The sequence below is a fragment of the Schistocerca piceifrons genome, chromosome 3, assembly GCF_021461385.2.
Source record: "Schistocerca piceifrons isolate TAMUIC-IGC-003096 chromosome 3, iqSchPice1.1, whole genome shotgun sequence".
Lineage (NCBI taxonomy): Eukaryota > Metazoa > Arthropoda > Insecta > Orthoptera > Acrididae > Schistocerca > Schistocerca piceifrons.
The window spans coordinates 538738508-538760728 of NC_060140.1; the positions used below are offsets into that span (position 1 = coordinate 538738508).

Sequence of the window (22221 nt, forward strand, 5' to 3'; positions counted from 1 at the left end):
TATATTATTAATGTAGTAACATAATGCAGTTAAGCTAACTTTAAAAATCAAAACTCGTATACTCGAAAAATTAGGCCTAAGATCGTGTATGCACGAAACGACCTTTGCACGTTTTGAAAGGAAATCAAAGATTGAACTTAAAACCTTTAATTCCCGGAGTAGATACGACACTACTAAATATATGTGTAATGAAAACAACCTAAATTCTTCACTTAATACTTAAAGAAATGTCTTAAATTTGTATGTAATCCTCACTCGTTTAACATCAATTGCTGGAGGATGGCCGTCAAAGGGAAAGCGCATTTAGTTATGTGCGACATGGACGCTTAGAGCAATTGCTACAATTAAATATTGTTTAGAGCATGTGGGTGGCGTAATTCCATCAACTTATACGCCCGAGAAGGACATTACTCGGATTTGGTGGATGACGGCTCTGGAATTTAATCTCGTATTTACGGGTAAAGAATCCACTTGCGGATTGGAATTACAGAATAACAGGCATTGGCTAACGTGGGACTTGTTTGGAGAGCACAGTAGTATGTGGACTGTATGAAAATTCGAAGCTATCCGCTGATCTTAGGCATCATTGTATTATGTTTAGTTGATTCGATTTTGTTTAAAAGTTTTACTGATGGCCAACCTGCATTACTAAAAATGTCTGCGTGTACATGACACAGTCGTTTTTGTTTAGTGAGTCTGAGCCCGGTTTTCAATTTATCAGTATTTTTACTTATCCCTTGCTAATTTTAGTTTAATTTTGTTAATTTTATTTTAATTTTATTTTGTACTCAGATTAATTTAAATGTTTTTGTATTAGTGGAAACATTATTTACACCCTGTTTTATGCAACAGGGCGGGGTCATTTCCATTTTATCATATTTTCTTGATATAGCTAAACTTATACTTTACAATTGTCCGTTCCTTACTTTCATTTGCTGAGCGTGCAGGTCTCAATTCACATGTTAACTATTGATGATTTTTTTTTTTTTGTTTTGGACATGCGTTAATTGAAACCTTTTTTGTGTCCAGTAAGGCCTGCATATCATAGTGCGCCATTTGCAATTACTGCGATAGAAGGTCCGCGCCATGTAGTTCCTTCCAAACATCAACGGAAAGTTTCTCAATTTGCAATCACTTGAAAGTTGTTTCTCAGTTTTCAATTATTAAAGTTACTCTGTCTCACTCTCACTTTTTTTTCTTTCTTACATTTAATGTCTCTCCTGGACGGCCTTTCATGTTGTTTTTGTGACCTGGAATCCTAACGCTACTAGCTAGTCGCTTGCTGCAGTATTTCACATATCATACACTGACCATTGTCGGAGGGGGGGACCGCAACGACAAAGAATAATTAATGCAGAGTATTGACATTTCGGGAATACAGTTGTCTAGGTAACATATGTAAGTATTATTGCAAGATCACAGGTTAAGTAATGTAAGCGTTAGATATGCCACTGGAAATGTGAGATGCTGATACATTAATAATCGGTGTTAACTGCCAGAAGCTGGAAACGCGCCATCGTTGTGTTATACAGATGCCGGATGTCAATTTGTGGGATGGAGATCCATTCCTCTTGCACTTCGTCGGTCAACACAGGGATGTTAAATAATGGTTGTGGATAACGCTGGAGCTGTCGTCCGACGATGTACCATATGTGCTCGATTGGAGACAGGCCGAGCAGCCGGCCGGGGTGGTCGAGCGGTTCTAGGCGCTACAGTCCGGAACCGCGCGACCGCTACGGTCGCAGGTTTGAATCCTGCCTCGGGCATGGATGTGTGTGATGTCCTTAGGTTAGTTAGGTTTAGGTAGTTCTAAGTTTTAGGGGACTGATGACCTCAGAAGTTAAGTCCCGTAGTGCTCAGAGCCATTTGAACAGACCGAGCAGGACACAGCAGCTTGTCAATACTCTATAGAGTATGTTGGGTTACAAAAGTGGCATGTGGGCGAGCGTTATTCAGTTGGAGAACAGGCGTTGGAACTGATTTCATGAAGGGCAGCACTGTAGGTCGAATCACTACATTGACGTACAGATTTGAAGCCAGGGTGCATGGGATAACCACGAGAGTGTTCCTGCTGTCACGCGAAATCGCTCCCCAGACCGAAACTCCAGGTGAAGGTGACTTGCTAGTGAATCTGATTCAAAAATTCGATTTTTTTCCGTCTTACATCAATATTTAGAACTTTTTGAACAAAATAGTAGTTAAATTAATCGATTTGGGCATCGGGAACATCTTTAAAAACAAATTTAAGTATATGTCGGTATGCGGCAACGACCGTGTTTTGGCTGCGGTCGGATTTCAAATGGCGTCATTATTATTTTTCCTCTTCGAAAAGATACATCTCGTAATCGTTTTTTGTGTTGGCAGCCCTGTTAACACACACGCCTTCCGATGCTCCTTTGTTTTCCTTTATATATCTACGGTTTTCGATGGTTGTTTGTGTTCAAACTTCTGTACATTGTTGAGTTGATGGTGCTGTGTCATTCTCGGAAGAAGTTATGCCTCCAAAAATGTGTTTTGAAACGGGAAAACGTAAGTTTGATGGTAATCGGTTTAGTTCGTTGGAAGTAGAGACTGTGTAATTACATCCACAAACTAACTGGACGCTATGTCGACTCCGCCAAGTGCCCCAAGACAGTAGCTAAAATATTTGAGTACCCAGAGTGACATTTCTATAAAATATGATCAAAACACTGTAACGGAATGTGTTTCCATAATTGCTGAATTGAGTGCTTTATGTTCGCTTCTAAAGAATGTTGCTGTGTGTGTGCTTTGTGGAAAAGATGGTATTAAAATTGTCGAAGATTTTGAAGGCAGGAAAGGTGTGGCTAGTAAGTTAAATGTGTTTTGTGATTTCTGTGGGGTAACTAAAACAGGGTATTCTTCTGGATTGTGCAAAGGAAGAGTTTATTAGACAAATATCAGACTTGCATATGGAATGAGGTGTATTGGGAGGGTAGAAAGGCAGCTCAAACATTTTGTGCTTTCATGAATATGCCCCCACCTAAAAGACCTGAGAAATACACACAGTTACTTCTTGAAAGTCTTGGTCAAGTGAGTGCTGTGTCAATGAAGAAACCAGTAAAAGAAACTATGTTATGCAATGAAGGTGACACTGATATAGCTGCAGCCTCTGATGGAACATGGCAGAAGCGTGATCACCTATCATTGAATGGTGTTGTCACCGCAACATCCCTAGAAAATGGAAAGGTGATTGACATATAATGTATGACAATGGACTGCCATGACTGCAAAGGAAATGACCAGGATCATGTTTGTGTTCAGAATTTTTCTGGGATCAGTGGTAGAATGTAATCAGAGGGAGTTCTCGGAATATTTCAAAGGTCAGAAGAGAATTATGGAGTACGGTATATGAAGTACCTTGGAGATGGAGACTCCAAAGAGTTTGCAAATGTGTTGGAAAATATGCCTTATGGAAGAACTGTAAAAGTTGAAAAGTTAGAATGTGATGGTCATATCCAAAAGAGGATGGGTACACGTTTACGTAAGCTAATGAAAGACATGAAGGGGAAAAAACTCAGTGATGGCAGACCAATTGGTGGTCGGGGTCGTCTTACTAAGGAACAGGTGGACAAACTGCAGCTCTATTATGGTTCAGCCATAAGAAGGAATCTAGACAATACTGTGGTCATGAAGAAAGCAGTAGGGGCTAACTTTCTCCATAAAGCTTCTATGGACGACCATCTGCAGCATGTTCTCTGTGACAGTGGTGTAGACACATGGTGTGGATACAAAAAAGCAATAGGAAATGGTGAGACTTATGCACACCATCACTCCCTGCCATCTGATTTATTGGAAACAATGAAGCCCATATACAGGGACCTAAGCGACACTAAACTATTGTCATGGTGCTTACATGGAAAAATACAAGACGTTAATGAATGTTTCAACCATGTGATATTGGAATGCCTGCCTAAAACTGTGTTTGTTGGATTCAATACTATGAGATTAAGTGTATTAGATGCCGTTATTTGCTTTAATGATGGGACAGTTAGCTTATGTGATGTTTTAGGGTTGTTAGGTCTAACTCATGGTTTCAATATGAGACAACCAAAGATGGCAATTGATTCCTTGAGAGTGGCCGAAGGCAAGAAATGCGTTCTTGAGGCAACTAGAGAGGCCAGAATAGCAAAGAGGAGCGAGAAAAGGAAGAGAGAAGATGAGGAACACACAAACCAAGAATATTATGCACTGGAGGGTTTTAAGAACAACAGAGGTGAGTAACAGATGAAATGTACCTTTAAACTTAATTTCCCAAGAATCAGATTTCCTGATATGTTTATTTTATGCAAAAAAGCTATTTGAGCTAGAGGTCTGGAATTTTTTGTGATATTTCAGGCTACCATTTGGAGAAAAGTAGACTACAGACACCGGCTTAGTATCACCAGGAGGAAAAATATACCCGTACTAATTATATAAAAATTACCTTAATTTTGATTGTCTAATTTATGTATTTATCGTACAAAAACTATTGACTGAAATCGTTTGGTTGTTGTCTACTTTTTAGATAATAAAGTTTTAAGCACCTAAGGAAAGTAGTTAATAAGTCTATAGACTAAAAACATAGACTGCCAGGAAAAATTTTAAATTACTGACCAACATAAATGTTTATATAATAAAGTTTATATCAAAGCTATTCTGATTATTCTTATATCAAAATCTTCATCCTTAAAACACTTTCATTGATCTAAAATTTCTTTGTATTCAGAGTTCACATTATGTAGTTATACCTTCATAAACTTTATGAAAATTCTTACTGTTTTTCCAACCAGTCACTGGCAAGTTACATTAAGTCCAGTGTCTCTAGCATGCGGACAGATTGGTTGTGGGCCCTCAAGTGGCCTTCTCCTAACCAACACGTGGCTGTCACTGGCACTGAGGCAGAACTAGCTTTCATCAGAAAACACAATAGACCTCCATCCTGCCCTCCAATGAATTGTCGCTTGATACTACTGAAGTCGCAAATGGCAGTGGTTCAGCGTCTGTGGAATGCACGCTAAAAGGTGTCAGGCTTGCAGCTTTCCTTGAAGTAACTGATTTGTAACAGTTCTTTGTGTCACTGTGATGCCAGCTGCTGCTCAAATTGCTGCTGCAGATGCAATACGATGCGACAGAGCCATACACTGAACACGATGGTCTTTCCTCTCAGTAGTGCCACGTGGCTGTCTGGAGCCTGGTTTTCTTGTGACCGTACATCCTCGTGACCAATGCTGTCAGCAGTCATGTACAATGGTTAAATTCCTGCCACATCTTTCTGCAATATCGCTCAAGGAACATCCAGCTTCCCGTAGTCCTATTACACTACTTCATTCAAACTCAGTGACATATCTTTGACGCCTAGAAAGCATTCTTGACTAACATCAGCTCACAACGTCCAATCTCAAAGGTAATTAACGCTCACGACAGTTACGGAGTGTATTTAAAGCAAAAATGATTTGTATCCTCATGGTGACGCTACTAGCAACACTCTTATGTGACTGGCGCGAAAATTGATTCGACCTCAATCTTTCAGATGTATAGACACGCCAACCAACATCCATTTATGTTACACAACTCCTTCTTGGTGTTGCGATGTTTTCCGTCGGTGTATTTTACTAGTTCCTCCATTCGTATGGCTACCTGTTATCATTCGTATTTATCATCATTACTTTTGTTATAAGTACTTACCGAGCGGGCCCAAGCGGTAGTTGACAGTGACCAGTATGACTCCATACGAGACGAGAAAATCAGGCCCGAACTCACGACCATCGCCGCTGCCGTGTGAGAAACCCCCGCCGTGCACCCAGAACATGACGGGCAGCGCTGCGCCTTCCGCTGGAACGCCAGGCACGTACACGTTCAGGTAGAGGCAGTCCTCCGACCCACTGCCGTCCTCTTGTACACAATTGCTGCCATATTCTGTGGCGTTGAACACGCCCTCCCAACCCGCTATTGGTCGTGGCGCCTGTCAGAAATTAATTTTTGGTTTCAAAATCGCAAGAAAATGTCGAAGACTGCTAGTATTATATTGATATTGTTCACAGTGGTGACTTCCTTCTATCACTGGACTTTATTTGTTGATATTCGTAGCTATTTTTACACATATTTACATACTCTTTGCTGATATTTAGTACGATTATGCTTACAGAGACGAAGACTTTAGTCTCTATGATTCATCGTCATCTTCAGTATCAGCCATATGATGTCCATAGGTCTTAAATGATCGGATGAGAAAAACATATTCCTTAATGAAAAATGAACTCATTGTATGACATACCGTTCCTCAAAGTTTGTCAATGAGGTTCTCAAACACCCTGTACAATATCGTCATACGCAATTTTACATCCTCTGTTGTGTAAAGACAACCTCTAGATTTATACATAAATTAAGTTCTTCAACACTATTTATCGATGTCGCTCCTCCAGGTGTTCCAATAAAGTCCATTCACTTTATTTGATTGTCGTCTTCTCTTCTTATCTCTTGGAATAAAGCCTAGTATTTCCTTGTTCAACCTACCACCCAGTCTTCTGGCTATATTTTCCATTTCGATTTCATTTTCTTTACGGTCGTATCAACGTTTCCCACTCTAGTTTGTTCCCAGGGTCATTTATTTCTGTTCTGATCCTTACCCCAAAACCTGCAGCAACACTGATTTAAGCCTTAGTTCATCTACGTGCTAAAGATCACAATACACAGCCCTGTAGTTTACCAGAATCACTGCAGTCAGATAAATTCTTTTTATTTCTATTCCTGTCGGTCTAGTAGCTGTCTTTCACTGTCGGAAATATAAAATTTTCGTCCTCTGATTCTATGATTTCATTTCGATATGTTGGTTATATAAGGGGCAATCGAGAAGTTTCCGTTCGCGGGACGTTCAGTGCTCAGTACGTCAAGCAGGCAAAATCGCCATGAACATTGAGCCAATCATCCCACCGACGCACCAGGGTGAGGAACCCATCCGGTAAAACACTGTGTCCCGCTGCTTGAAGTAGTCCGTGACTGCTCGGTGAACACCCTCTTCGGAAGGAACAGTAGTGATAACCTCATGGGCAGAGATCAGTGCTATATGTCGGATGCTCGAGTGTCCTCCACTCGAGTTCGCGCAACTTCTGCATTACGACATTTGCGATATCAGTACGTGCGTTATCACGAAGCAGCAACACTCGTTGTCGCAGTTATCCCAGACATTCCGCCTTAACTGCACGCCGTAATTTCTCCGGAGTAGCGCAGTACCGTTCCCCAGTGACGGACACAGCAGGTTCCTTCAAATCAATAAACAATGGGCCCCGGTAATCAAAGAACAGGGTGAGCATCCACTTTCCAGTAGATGGCTGGCTCTTGAACTTCTTGGGACGAGAGAACGATGGATAACTTCACTCCATTATCAACGACTCGCTTGTCGTTGCCCGTAATGCGGCTGGCCTCCCAGATCGACCGGCGTCTTGAGTCGCATCGCGACGGACTCGGAACTTGGCGTCCCGTTCCACAATGGTGGCTTTCGACAGCCTTGTTGCCTACATGTACATTACTCATTCTCCGGTTAATGTCTACCGGTGTTTGTCGTTCGCCAGCCATGAAAAGAATAACAGAATGTTTCTCCTGTTTGGGCACATTTCTTAATAACGTCGCCATAGTTCACATTTACCGCATGCACATCGTAAAGACACGAAGCCACATTAATCCCTTTGCCTACATGTCTGTGCTTATTTACCCACGGTGGATCACGTTACGTTGCACGAATGTTTCGTCAACGTCCTCAGGCTGAAACTTCTTGATCGCCTTTTATACATTATTCATGTTTTATGGGTAGTGATTTTGCAGACTACATTGATAACAGTTTTGATAGCTTCTCTTCGCTACTGAACTTCATCTGCACTAAAGACAAACAGTACAGCCTCATCAGCAAATCGAAGATGCCTCATATATCCACCGTTAACTCGTAGCCGTTTTTACTTTCCAGGTTAAGGATGTGGAAATATACATTATGAATGCTTTGAATAGTTTTTGAGACACTGAATTTTCTTAGCTAATTTATCTTTCAATTCTGAATATCTCACTACCCAGCTGAATTCTAATACCAGTCCGACCATTGATATATACAAGTTTATTCTTCTGTTTAGCAACGTAACATATGACAGTGCCTGTCCCACATGGCCTGCGAGTACAGTTTTTTAACTTGTTCCGAGAGGTGACTCTAATAACATCGTGGGCCAGGGCCACTAATAGTGCGTGAACAGAACCAACTAAGATAGATCCCAATGTCCAGTTCAGAGTTTCATGATGTGCAGCTACCCTCGCTTAACATTTTTAACTGATACGAGGAGCAAATATGGCTGAGATGCTCACCAACCTGCACTGCAGTAACCCTGGACAGAGGTTATAATTATCGTTAGTGCTTGGTTATATGGTCAGAGATTTGCCAAAAATTAAACAGAGTGGAGTCAGTGTGAATTTATTACATTCAAAACCAGAAAAGTAACAAATATTTCAGTTATTCTCTCCTTCATTCATAAGATACCATTAAATTACTCCAAAGAATCAGGAAAACAAACACGTCCCGCAACACTATTTTATCGAAGAATCACTTATGATGCAGTGAAACAATCCATTTATTATTCTGATATCACTGAATCCATTATGTTAACTGACGGCTCATCGTCAAACTTTCACAGCGTAAAAATATGTGCCTGCACTTGAAACTGGAGCTACCATTTAAATGTTTTCAAAATATTTCTCATTTGCAGTCATCTGCATACAGCAGCGACATCAGTTTTCATCATTCAGAGGAAAAAACAACGCTTTCCTTATGGAAATATTTCTCTTGTCCTTACAAGCAACTCTCTCGGTTCTAGTTTTTCGACTGCTATAAATCATTCGTTCAGGAAACAAATTTTCGCGAAACTGATGACTGTAACTCGCCTCTCAGACCTCAGTTCACTTCTTATTCAATTTATCAGAGCTCTACTCTTAAACTTTCGAGTCATGCAAGACACCACTGCTTCTATACTTCTCGTCGAACTTAACGCTATGACTGTCTTTTATTCAGCGACTCAATCATAAACCAAGATTCTACACTTCCATCGTTCCAACAACCACATAGAAAAGTTTATTATGTATTGATCCTTCTTTATTTAAGCAACCAACTTTCTCAGCCAACACAAATATCATAAACAAGTGGTATGAAGCGAACAAATAAACTGGATGTCTTTTCACATGACGGGAAATGTTCTTCCTCTAGATGTGGCCACCATGTCTAAAAAATGAAGATTTGCTTTTCAGCAATGTCGCTCTAAGGAATGCTTATCATTTTCTTAGCATCCATAGTAGAAATGCATTTTACTACTTAACCTTGTCCATTGTCCTGAAAACCAGTAAGTGCTGATAGAAACACAATTCTGCAGGTTCTCAAGCACTGGCGTAGATCATTCTTCCGGCAGCTTTGTATCAAACGGAAGTTCTCATTTCTATCTGCAGGTATACATCTCCAAACATTACATACGGACATTAGAATTTTGTCGGACTGCGCCCTGAAGTTTGCTGACGCCTTACGTCGAGAAAACAAAGAGTACGATTGAAGCAGTGTACGCCATGAGGGAAGGAAATGTATTCTCATACTGTAGCCAAAAATGTAGGTGTGGCCGTGTTATGAATGCTGCTTCCTACTGAAATAAATGAAGATCAAGTGATTCAAAGAGGTGAATGAAACCAATGAAATACTGTACCAAAGCAGCTGAATTTCTTGTAAGAAGAAGTTCCCTATTCGACCTCCCAGCAATACGTTTAATCTTGACTTTCGTCAATCGCTTTAACCGAAAGACAAGCGGTCCCTTGAGCTCTCCTTCCCATCAAGTACTCTGTCTCTCATAACCTCCAAGTTGACAGGAGTTCCTATTCTTCCCAGAACCCAAGAACAGGTTATAATGAGGATGTTCAACTATTTACGTGAATAAAGAACACAGGGAGTAAAACTTTCCGCCTGCTGTATTGCAGCTGTGTTGCTCTAAACTGGCCGGCCGTTGTGGCCGAACGGTTCTAGGCGCTTCAGTTTGGATCCACGCGATCGCTACGGTCGCAGGTTCGAATCCTGCCTCGGGCATGGATGTGTGTGATGTCCTTAGGTTAGTTAGGTTTAAGTAGTTTTACGTTCTAGGGAACTGATGACCTCAGATGTTAAGTCCCATAGTGCTCAGAGCCATTTTTTTTGCTCTAAACTCGTTTCACGTTTACTTTTCATGTACCAGTCTGTCGGTAAAGCGAAACTTCTTAATCTATTACTTATTAAGATCCCACATCTTACAAATTGTGTAATCGTGTACTACAGTGACAGTCTCACAAGTAATGCCCTTCCTTATGAATGTTCGTCTTATCGGACTAGCCTTCATAAAAAGATTAATTTGAAACCATTATTTTCATCTGTACATTAGGTGTTCTCGGTCAAGTAACTATAAAGCATTGAAGTGCTCGTGAACCTGCGTAGCTTGAATCTCGAATATGGGTCGCTTTGAAGAGAGTCAGTCTTTGTTGTTGTTGTTGTTGTGGTCTTCAGTCCTGAGACTGGTTTGATGCAGCTCTCCATGCTACTCTATCCTGTGCAAACTTCTTCATCTCCCAGTACCTACTGCAACCCACATCCTTCTGAATCTGCTTAGTGTATTCATCTCTTGGTCTCCCTCTACAATTTTTACCCTCCACGCTGCCCTCCAATACTAAATTGGTGATCCCTTGATGCCTCAGAACATGTCCTACCAAACGATCCCTTCTTCTGGTCAAGTTGTGCAACAAACTTCTCTTCTCCACAATCCTATTCAATACTTCCTCATTAGTTATGTGATCTACCCATCTAATCTTCAGCATTCTTCTGTAACACCATATTTCGAAAGCTTCTATTCTCTTCTTGTCCAAACTATTTATCGTCCATGTTTCACTTCCATACATGGCTACACTCCATACAAATACTTTCAGAAATGACTTCCTGACACTTCAATCTATACTCGATGTTAACAAATTTCTCTTCTTCAGAAACGCTTTCCTTGCCATTGCCAGTCTACATTTTATATCCTTTCTACTTCGACCATCATCAGTTATTTTGCTCCACAAATAGCAAAACTCCTTTACTACTTTAAGTGTCTCATTTCCTAATCTAATTCCCTCAGCATCACCCAACTTAATTCGACTACATTCCATTATCCTCGTTTTGCTTTTGTTGATGTTTATCTTATATCCTCCTTTCAAGACACTGTCCATTCCATTCAACTGTTCTTCCAAGTCCTTTGCTGTCTCTGACAGAATTACAATGTCATTGGCGGACCTCAAAGTATTTATTTCTTCTCCCGGGATTTTAATACCTACTCCGAATTTTTCTTTTGTTTCCTTTACTGCTTGCTCAATATACAGATTGAACAACATCGGGGAGAGGCTACAACCCTGTCTTACTCCATTCCCAACCACTGCTTCCCTTTCATGTCCCTCGACTCTTATAACTGCCATCTGGTTTCAGTACAAATTGTAAATAGCCTTTCGCTCCCTGTATTTTACCTCTGCCACCTTTAGAATTTGAAAGAGAGTATTCCAGTCAACATTTTCAAAGCTTTCTCTAAGTCTACAAATGCTAGAAACGTAGGTTTGCCTTTCCTTAATCTTTCTTCTAAGATAAGTCGTAAGGTCAGTATTGCCTCACGTGTTCCAACATTTCTACGGAATCCAAACTGATCTTCCCCGAGGTCGGCTTCTACTAGTTTTTCCATTCGTCTGTAAAGAATTCGTGTTAGTATTTTGCAGCTGTGACTTATTAAACTGATAGTTCGGTAATTTTCACATCTGTCAACACCTGCTTTCTTTGGGATTGGAATTATTATATTCTTCTTGAAGTCTGAGGGTATTTCGCCTGTTTCATACATCTTGCTCACCAGATGGTAGAGTTTTGTCAGGACTGGCTCTCCCAGGGCCGTTAGTAGTTCCAATGGAATGTTGTCTACTCCGGGGGCCTTGTTTCGACTCAGGTCTTTCAGTGCTCTGTCAAACTCTTCGAGCAGTACCGTATCTCCCATTTCATCCTTATCTACATCCTCTTCCATTTCCATAATATTGTCCTCAAGTACATCGCCCATGTATAGACCCTCTATATACTCCTTCCACCTTTCTGCTTTCCCTTCTTTGCTTAGAACTGGGTTTCCATCTGAGCTCTTGATATTCATACAAGTCGTTTTCTTATCTCCAAAGGTCTCTTTAATTTTCCTGTAGGCAGTATCTATCTTACCCCTAGTGAGATAAGCCTCTACATCCTTACATTTGTCCTCTAGCCATCCCTGCTTAGCCATTTTGCACTTCCTGTCGATCTCATTTTTGAGACGTTTGTATTCCTTTTTGCCTGCTTCATTTACTGCATTTTTATATTTTCTCCTTTCATCAATTAAATTCAATATTTCTTCTGTTACCCAAGGATTTCTACTAGCCCTCGTCTTTTTACCTTCTTGATCCTCTGCTGCCTTCACTACTTCATCCCTCAAAGCTACCCATTCTTCTTCTACTGTATTTCTTTCCCCAATTCCTGTCAATTGTTCCCTTATACTCTCCCTGAAACTCTGTACAACGTCTGGTTCTTTCAGTTTATCCAGGTCCCATCTTCTTAAATTCCCACCTTTTTGCAGTTTCTTCAGTTTTAATCTACAGGTCATAACCAATAGATTGTGGTCAGAGTCCACATCTGCCCCTGAAAATGTCTTACAATTTAAAATCTGGTTCCTAAATCTCTATCTTACCATTATATAATCTACCTGATACCTTTTAGTATCTCCAGGGTTCTTCCATGTATACAACTTTCTTTCATGATTCTTCAACCAAGTGTTAGCTATGATTATGTTGTGCTCTGTGCAAAATTCTACCAGGCGGCTTCCTCTTTAATTTCTTAGCCCCAATCCATATTCACCTACTACGTTTCCTTCTCTCCCTTTTCCTACACGCGAGTCCGCAGCTCGTGGTCGTGAAGTAGCGTTCTCGCTTCCCGCGCCCGGGTTCCTGGGTTCCCGGGTTCGATTCCCGGCGGGGTCCGGGATTTTCTCTGCCTCGTGATGACTGGGTGTTGTGTGATGTCCTTAGGTTAGTTAGCTTTAGGTAGTTCTAAGTTCTAGGGGACTGATGACCATAGATGTTAAGTCCCATAGTGCTCAGAGCCATTTGAACCATTTTTTAATCCTACACGCGAATTCCAGTCACCCATGACTATTAATTTTTCGTCTCCCTTCACTATCTGAATAATTTCTTTTATTTCATCATACATTTCATCAATTTCTTCGTCATCTGCAGAGCTAGTTGGCATATAAACTTGTACTACTGTAGTAGGTGTGGACTTCGTATCTATCTTGGCCACAATAATGCGTTCACTATGCTGTTTGTAGTAGCTTACCCGCATACCTATTTTCGTATTCATTATTAAACCTACTCCTGCTTTACCCCTATTTGATTTTGTGTTTATAACCCTGTAGTCACCTGACCAGAAGTCTTGTTCCTCCTGCCACCGAACGTCACTAATTCCCACTATATCTAACTTTAACCTATCCATTTCCCTTTTTAAATTTTCTAACCTACCTGCCCGATTAAGGGATCTGACATTCCACGCTCCGATCCGTAGAACGCCAGTTTTCTTTCTCCTGATAACGACATCCTCTTGAGTAGTCCCCGCCCGGAGATCCGAATGGGGGACTATTTTACCTCCGGAACATTTTACCCAAGAGGACGCCATCATCATTTAACCATACAGTAAAGCTGCATGCCCTCGGGAAATTTACGGCCAGATCAGTCAATCATCCAGACTGTTTGTTGCCCTTGCAACTACTGAAAAGGCTGCTGCCCCTCTTCAGGAACCACACGTTTGTCTGGCCTCTCAACAGATACCCCTCCGTTGTGGTTGCACCTACGGTACGGCTATCTGTATCGCTGAGGCACGCAAGCCTCCCCACCAACGGCAAGGTCCATGGTTCATGGGGGGAGAGTCAGTCTATGACGGTCATATCGTAAACCGCTAGGCTCGGCACAAATTGAGACGCGTATAGCGCATGTGTCGCGACGCAGCGCAGCGCGCTTTTTTGTAACTTCTCTGGTTCAAATGGGACCGCGCAAATTGCGACGCGACGCGACTGGGACGCGACACGCGCCTGCGGCAGGTCGCGCGGCGTTAGGCACAGTTTCTCGCGCCGCGCGTCGCGCGTGCCTCGCTAGCACCGTGGGAAATTTGAGGCGAGGCGCGGAAAAGTAGCCCAGCCATATGCTCACATCGGAACGGCGCATATGAGCAGTGGTAGTATTGCGCATACGAATGATTTTGCCTTACTGTGTACTAAATTTTATTGCCTTTGGGTAGTGTTCCGTTTTTCGCCATTTAAACGCTCCAGCTTTCTTCGTTAGTACATTATACTTTTCTGTTATTCCTATCTGTATAGTTTTCTTTTCCTTCTGTCAAGAAAAATGCACACTTCAGTAACTGATGAGCCATTGGCCGCTGGAATTGTATCACATGCCTCCGCGATGTTTTCAGATCGCAAGAAGGGGCAGAAGGTAGTGAATAAGGAAGCAAGCAATATTATAAAACCATGTGATTAAGAATCAAGGTCGGAAAGTGAAACAAGGTTATCTTCTCAACCCCTAGTATGCTGGCGTATCTGTACGATCTGTTACAAAAACTTAGAAAGGGATGATCTCCACAGGTGTGATTCCTTTGTGCTCCTGGTAAAAAGCCACCCTGTATATGCAATATGCTGTATGTGTGTGTGTGTGTGTGTGTGTGTGTGTGTTTCTGCCCTACATTGATAATAAATTGAAATATCACTCCGCGCCCATCGTTTACGGCTACGAAAACTTTCGGAAACTGACTGGCAGGGTGCAGCGGTAGCAGGCTGGGTGGCTGGCAACCTAAAGACTTGACAACCCGACTGTTCCGCTGACTCGCTCGCAAAGGAGGACCTCGACCATCCTACTATGTGTGTGGAAACCGGCGACTGCATCTTGGTTTAACTTCTCTCCCCATGAAAATGAAATGAAATTATTATGCTTAAATAATATCTAGTTTCTTGAATGGAAACTTTTGGGTGAAAGTAGTCGTTTCGTCAATATGTTAACACAATTATTCTCCCACACTTGCTGGTATAAAATTAATTCTTAATTTAATTCTTCAGTCTATAAAAGAAAATGATTAGAAGTTACAGTTCATAATCATATAGTATTATATCTGCCTCTTGATGTCGAAGTCAGCACCTGGAATAAAATTTCTGTGGCTCTGCAGCATTCCGGCGATCGTCGACTCTGAAAATTCTTACCATAGTGTTGAAGTGTTCAAAGGCGTGTGAATTACTAAGGGCCCAAACTGCTGAGGTCATCGGTCCCTAGACTTACACACTAATTATGCTAAGAACAACACATAGACCCATGCCTGAGGGAGGACTCGGACCTCCGGCGGGAGCTTAACAAGTGAGAGAGACAATCATACGCCGTGGGGAAGCCGTCTTCGGTGCTACGACCTACTCACTCTGCAGCATGGGAATCAGTGTCCCAGTCGTATATCAGTTTCGATAAAGTCCAAAATTTAATCTCTTAAAGTAAGTATAATCGACCGTGGTGCATGCTCTACTGCTTACACAGGATACAAAGTTCCCTACGAGTTACGGCACGCCAAATATTGTTGAGAGCCACAGACGAGTGGCAAGTAAAAATAACCAAAGAATTAAACGTACCTTTAACATTCATGAAATTATATTTTTCCATAAATGATCTTCATAGTTACATTTCATGATACATCATCCTCTTGTATGAGATGAAATGTTATCATAATTAATCAAATTTCATTCCGTATTCAAAACGGCAGCTTACAATACTGCCGCTAATTACAGTTCCGCCGCGATCCTCTCTCCCCAATTCTAAATCAGAAGTGTGTCGTTTCACTGTACACGTAATGTTCCACATTATATACAAAGAGATTTTGTGTCGCGAATCAGAGATAATCTGCCTCTTGGACAAGGGCGGCTGAATATCAGAGAGAACGCGCTGTTACAGATGAGTCTGAAAGGGGACGATCCATTCAGAGGACGAACTGGCAGGCCCCATCCACCCGTGGATGGAAGCCCTAAGCCATACGTACCTAACGCGATTCTGTTAATGCGCCCTGTCACCTCATATATGATCAGCTCCAAAATTCTGTTGCTACATGTCAAATACGGATAAGTTGGCGTGTTTGACAGCCTTGTAGTGGCTGGCTATGTTACTGTTGCAACAGTCACTGTCCATTCCACTCGTAATTTTTTTATGCTGAATTTTACAAGCACAGTACTTGAAACTATTCCTTGTTGGCCTCTGAGCCACTGCACAAGTGTCCACCACCAGGAGGAGGAACTTCCATCTCTTTATTTTTGAATCAGAATGCTTGTGTGTTATAGATTTCATGATTCCTATCATTTTAACTCGGGTCACATGGTTTTAGGTGTTAGAAGTGGTGCAGCGCCAGCATACCAGCGTTGGAATAGGAACTTCTATACTTCATTTCGTCTTAGATCATCGAATCGGTAGTATGCATCTCTGTGTACAGGGCTGTCATTGACAGACAGTGGGCTGACTCCCAGCTGCAGGACGTGTATGTCTCATGCAGCTAACGGCTCAGCCCTAACATATCCTCTGATGGCGGAAATGATACAGCTCTTAGCAAGCTACTTTGGAGGTCTCCAGATGAATGTGAAGGGCGGTGGCAGACTTCTCGACTAGCCTTGCAATCATGAAATTTGCCATCATGGAAAAGGAGCCTCTCTTGGTGTGTTGTTCATTTAAATAAAGACTCAATATTGTTATTATCTTATTCCCAGCAGTAGTTCAAGCGTAGCAAAGGTAGACTTTAACTTAGGATCCAACTTAGGGTGACATCAGAAGAGACTTAATTGTTTAAACTATGACATCACAGGGGTGAGGGAACGGCTTTAAACTTGGGACAGCTGGATTTGAAACATGGGGCGAGCAGTGAGTAATGTCAGGGGAGAACGCGATGGGCATCTTCTATACTTAGAACAAGTGATGTGACAACTATGACCGCAGGTCTCTACATATCTGAATGAATGATAGCTTGGGGCTTTTAAGCAGTTCAGCAGACTAGTTACTACCTGTATCATGAAAAACATCTTCAGCCTCAGACTGGCACCTTTGATCTGACAGGCAAGCCTGTACTTGCAAGGGAATCAAACATCCTTTGTTCTAGAACTGGTACAGACGGGATGGGGGTGAACTTGCACTTTGTTCCACAATCATAGGCTTGGAACTGAAGGGGAAACAAACATCGTTTATCTCAGGGGAAAATCTGGCAAGAATGCAGGCTGGGCCAGTACACCTATCTTCAGTTCCAGTATGACACTACACCATCTCGAATTTTTTAATTTCCCATGGATTTATAACATGGATTTATCCTCAGTGACATCATATGCGTGGCAGAATTGGGCCCTTTTTTAATTTCCCCCAAAATTTGAATTTCCCGCCATTTTATACAAAGGGCAATTGATCTTTGTCAGAAATCTGACCGCAGCGCATGATGTCACTGGGGGAAGGCAGAGGTGGAGGGGGAGTGGGGGGAGGGGAGCGAAATATGGTAACAATGCACTATGAACCAGACCACCCCTTGTGTACCTACTAAGATGCTATTTATATGAATGTACAAGTACTAATAGATGCCCTGAATTAGGGACATTAAATGTAGATATTGATATCTATGAGACAAAAATGGAGTGCAACTTTTTGAATGTGAATGGGCCACAAAGAGACAGTGTAAGAGTTTATATGCGGACTACTGCAAGTTTTATGGAAGAAATTTACGTAGTGTTGAAACTGCGTCATTTAAGTTGGGAAGAAAGTAATGTTTTCGCCGCTGGATGTCATATCACAAATATACAATGGACTTAATGAAAGGATCTAGAGCCTACTCACCCTGACCAACCCCCCCCCCCTTCCTCCCTCCCCAACTCTCTCCCTCTCTCTCAAGTGTAAGACAAGCCTAGAACAAAAATCCTTGGTACACAGTGACCGGTCTTTGCTGTTGAGTATTGTTGAAAGGGTACAGAATCACATCATCAAACTGCCGGGAAGGAGACATTATCAAATCCAGGAACAGAGGTGTCAGCTGGACACTTTCACAGGATGTGGGCCGCCGATGTCAATTGTGTGATATGCATATTGCCAAGGGAAGAAAAGCTTATTAGGAATATACCTTTAATGTCTGTAATTCTTGTTGAGGGAATCGTGGGAACAACAGCGTACCCAGCTCCCACTACATTCGCGCCGCCGGTCTTTGGGACATGGGGGCCGTCGCCCACCCACATCCGTCCAGTGTCTTGTGCTGCCACCAGACGCTGCTAGCATACATGAGGACGCCTTCAGTTTCGCCACGATTAGCTCAACTATTGCCTGATAAATTGCTTAAAAGCCTCCTCTGCCAGGTGAGGTTGTAATTTTCTTTTATCTTATAGCAGCACCGTTGGAAGCCGTGGTACAATCCTGAGAAATTCGTACTGATAAAGGGCAAATTATTATTTCCATTTCACTTATGACAGCAACTTGTAAATTATATTTGGAGAGCCATGATCCAAAAGCACTTTTGTTTACAAATTCCATTTACATGCTTGTGGCTGTCGCTCCTAACAGCGTAATTTTCAAATGTTGCACTCAAGAGCATTTTAAGACATTGTGATTCCTGTTATTTCACTTGCAAATGCTGCACTGAAATACAGTATGAGGTGTCGTGATTCCTTTTATTTAGTACGCAAATCCTGAACTCAAGGGAAATTCAATATCTGTATAAAATTTCGAGCAATGTAAGTTATGGGTCCCCGTGAACAGTGGCCTTATGCCTTACACCGGACTCCAAATGTCCATTACTTTCAGTTCTCTTTGCAAAGTTCTCTCGGAATTGATTGGCATGTACCTGGAATCGCCGACAGCAAGATTTCCTGTCGGTTCGAAATACACTGTCGTTGTCAAGGGGTAACATTCGTCTCTGGCACCTTTCAGTCAGGATCTTTTGACGACCCATTACATGGCTGCAGCTGATACATTATTCTTTGCAGACCCGTTGAAACACCGAAATCTACCAACTTTATAACTGGCATTTTCAGAGAGAAGTGCATACCCGACAGCTACTTTACGTCATTCTGTCTCTTTCTCCACGTTGACCCATCTCACCGGGCTGATCTCACATAACCAACTGGCACATACTCACTCACTTGACTCTCGCAACTTGCGAGACCTGTGGAAATAAACATGATCAGCTGCTGGTACGGTTACACACCATCTACAGTGTTGCTAACCGAACTATGTGCTCTTATAAATTTTTTCATCGTGCTGATAATGCAGTAGTAATGAAAGGAGGAAATCATAAATTCGGATGGTTATTGGAGACTTCAACTTGCCTGTGATATGATCAGTCAGCCAGTCCTTAATCGCGAAACTTGTCATCCCACCTACTGTTAGTACTTATGACAAATTCATGCTGCTCGCCACCAAAAGGTAAGTTTACAGCAATATATATTGTTTTAAATGTAACATTTACCATCATCGTCTTCAACGATATGGTCTTTTGGCCTGTTCTGCCTCAAAACAGTTCACACTATTTCTGTAAGGGTCGTCCAACGTTCCTCTTACTGGTTGTGTTATATTAGATTGCCGCTTAAGTTATTGTATCATTAGACATACTCTGAACATGGTCTTTTCAGTTCATTAGGTATTTTTCAATTATATTTGTAACAGCTTCAGCTTTTAGTTCTTCTCTAATATCGTGATTTCTTTTATGGTCAAGCAATGAATATCCCGCTGAAAAGCGGAGGAATTTTATCTCTGATGATTCGATTTGCCGTAACTGATCAGATGTTAGGGTCCAATATTCGCTACCATACAGCATCAAAGGTAACACAATTACTTTGTAGAGTTTAATTAATGGTTCTTTCCGTAAGTTATGATTTAATGTATGCTGTGTAGTTCCACAGAAATGTTTAAATCTGGCTGGTTTGAGCTCTACATTATCTGGATTGAGACATTTAAAAACGCATCCTGAATATTTAAATTCTCTAACTTGTTCAGTTATTTGCCCATCTACAATGATTTTGGCTCTTATGGACTCCAATCCTTGAAAGGCCATCACTTTTGTTTTATCTGTCAACACTGTCATTCCATATTTAGCGGCAGTTTGACTCAGTTTATGTACTGAAATTTGAAATTTTTCTCCAGATTCTTCTATTATAATCTGATCATCAGCAAACAATATCGTCATAAAATTAAAATTATCACTTCTTAATGCGTTATTTAATAAAATCAATCATTTACAAACTATATCGTAAATGTAAACATTAAAGGGAGGATGGGGGGCCTTTGCCGCCTTGCCTGACCCCTTGATTGATATCGGCAGCTGTCCCGTTCCTCAGAGGACGGATCCTTTTATTATTATTTTTATATAATGCTTGTGCTGGAACTCCCAACGCCTTAAGTGATTCCCATAGCATTTTACGCTTTACTTTGTCAAACGCCTTTTCATAATCGATAAATTCGTAGTAAGTTGACAATTAAATTCCCCGTCTTTTCTCGGTTACTTGCGCCAGAATGAAAAGACAGTCCGAACATGATCTACCTTTTCTACAACCATGTTCTACCTCTAATAGTTGCGCTTCTGCTATTGGTACCAATCTCTTGTTCATAATTTAGCATACAGTTTGCTGTAGGAATTTTCTACACTTATTCCTCGGAAATTTTGGCATTGTGTTTTATCGCCATTCTTATAAATAGGATTCACTTCACTCGTCTGGCATACGTTCGCTCAGCCAGCAAACATTCATAAAATGTTACATTTCTTTGACTATCAACCATTTTTCTGTAACTCGTTCATGTATCATTCGCAGCTCTCCGTGAACATACCTGAGAGAAACTTATCTCATTGCAAGCGAGATTTAAAGAAGAATAATAATAATAAGGCCCGGGAAAAGAATAGGCCTCCGGTATGTTCTGCCAATCGTAAAAGGCGACGAAAAGAACAAACCACTAATAGGGCTAACCTCCCTTTTAGTGTGATTAGTTGGTTCAGGACAGAACTAATGAAGCCTCGGACCAGCGCTGTCATGGTCGGCGACGACGCTTGAACCCTATGCCCGTCCACAATGGCAACGACACTGCTAGTCACACGGAAAATTATTTAAATCCAAATAGAGGTGTTTTGCAGGACATGCTTCCTGCAACCACTCTAGAACGAAAACAAAGACAGAGGATGAGATGGTCAGATGAAGTTAACCGACACCTCATGTTCTGTTATTACCAAGCAACAAACTTAGGAACCAACACAACTGGATACAGATCACAAGTATACACAACATTTATTACCAGATACCCAGAATTAAAATATTTAACAGAACGACGACTAGCTGATCAGATCCGTGTAATAATAAAAAATAACAGGATACCCCAGTCAGAATTAGAAAACATCAAACAACAGGTACAACAAATACTGGAACAAAATATTGTGCAATCAGAAGAAGAAGAAAATACAGTAATGGACTCAAACATCCCAGAGCAAACAAACAAAGAACACCACGCATCAATTAAACAATCAGAGGAAAACGAAATCTTAAGACGGTCACCAGAACAAGCACAAATAGAACATGAAGTGACACACATGTTAGATATAGAAGAAAAATTTGAACTAACATATATAGAATACAAAGACACAAATACAGACATTAGACCATTCTTGCATAGACCACCAAATAACCCACAAGTCGAAACAACAATAACAACTATCAACACAATCATACACAACAAAATAAATGAAAATTCAACTATGGAAGAGTTACAGCTACTGGTTTATACAGGAGCACTCACTACACTAAATATACACACTAGGCAGAGATCAGAACAAACCAACACACAGAAGAAACCCACAAAACCAGCATGTCAACACAGGCTACAGATCAGAATAGAAAAACTGAGAAAAGACATCGGACAGCTAACACAATTAATAAGAAATGAAATATCAGAGAAAAAACGAAAAAGGTTAGATAAAATCTCACAACAAGAAGCGATAGAGTAATTAGATTAAAAGAAGCAGAAATTACTAGCATTGGCCACACGACTTAGAAGATACAAAAAAAATTGAAAATAGAGGGAAACAAAACAAAACATGCAACACAAACCAAAAGAAATTTTATCAGACAATAGATAACACACACA

General features: G+C 41.2%; 1 protein-coding gene across 1 annotated transcript in view; it reads right to left on the reverse strand.

Moving 5' to 3' along the window:
* The window catches only part of LOC124788820 (venom carboxylesterase-6-like), a 184084-nt gene that overhangs the window by 92364 nt on the left and 69499 nt on the right, over positions 1–22221 (reverse strand). The window contains exon 3 of the mRNA XM_047256100.1: positions 5686–5962. Coding sequence (XP_047112056.1) covers positions 5686–5962 — 277 coding nt within the window. The remainder of the gene's footprint in view (positions 1–5685; positions 5963–22221) is intronic.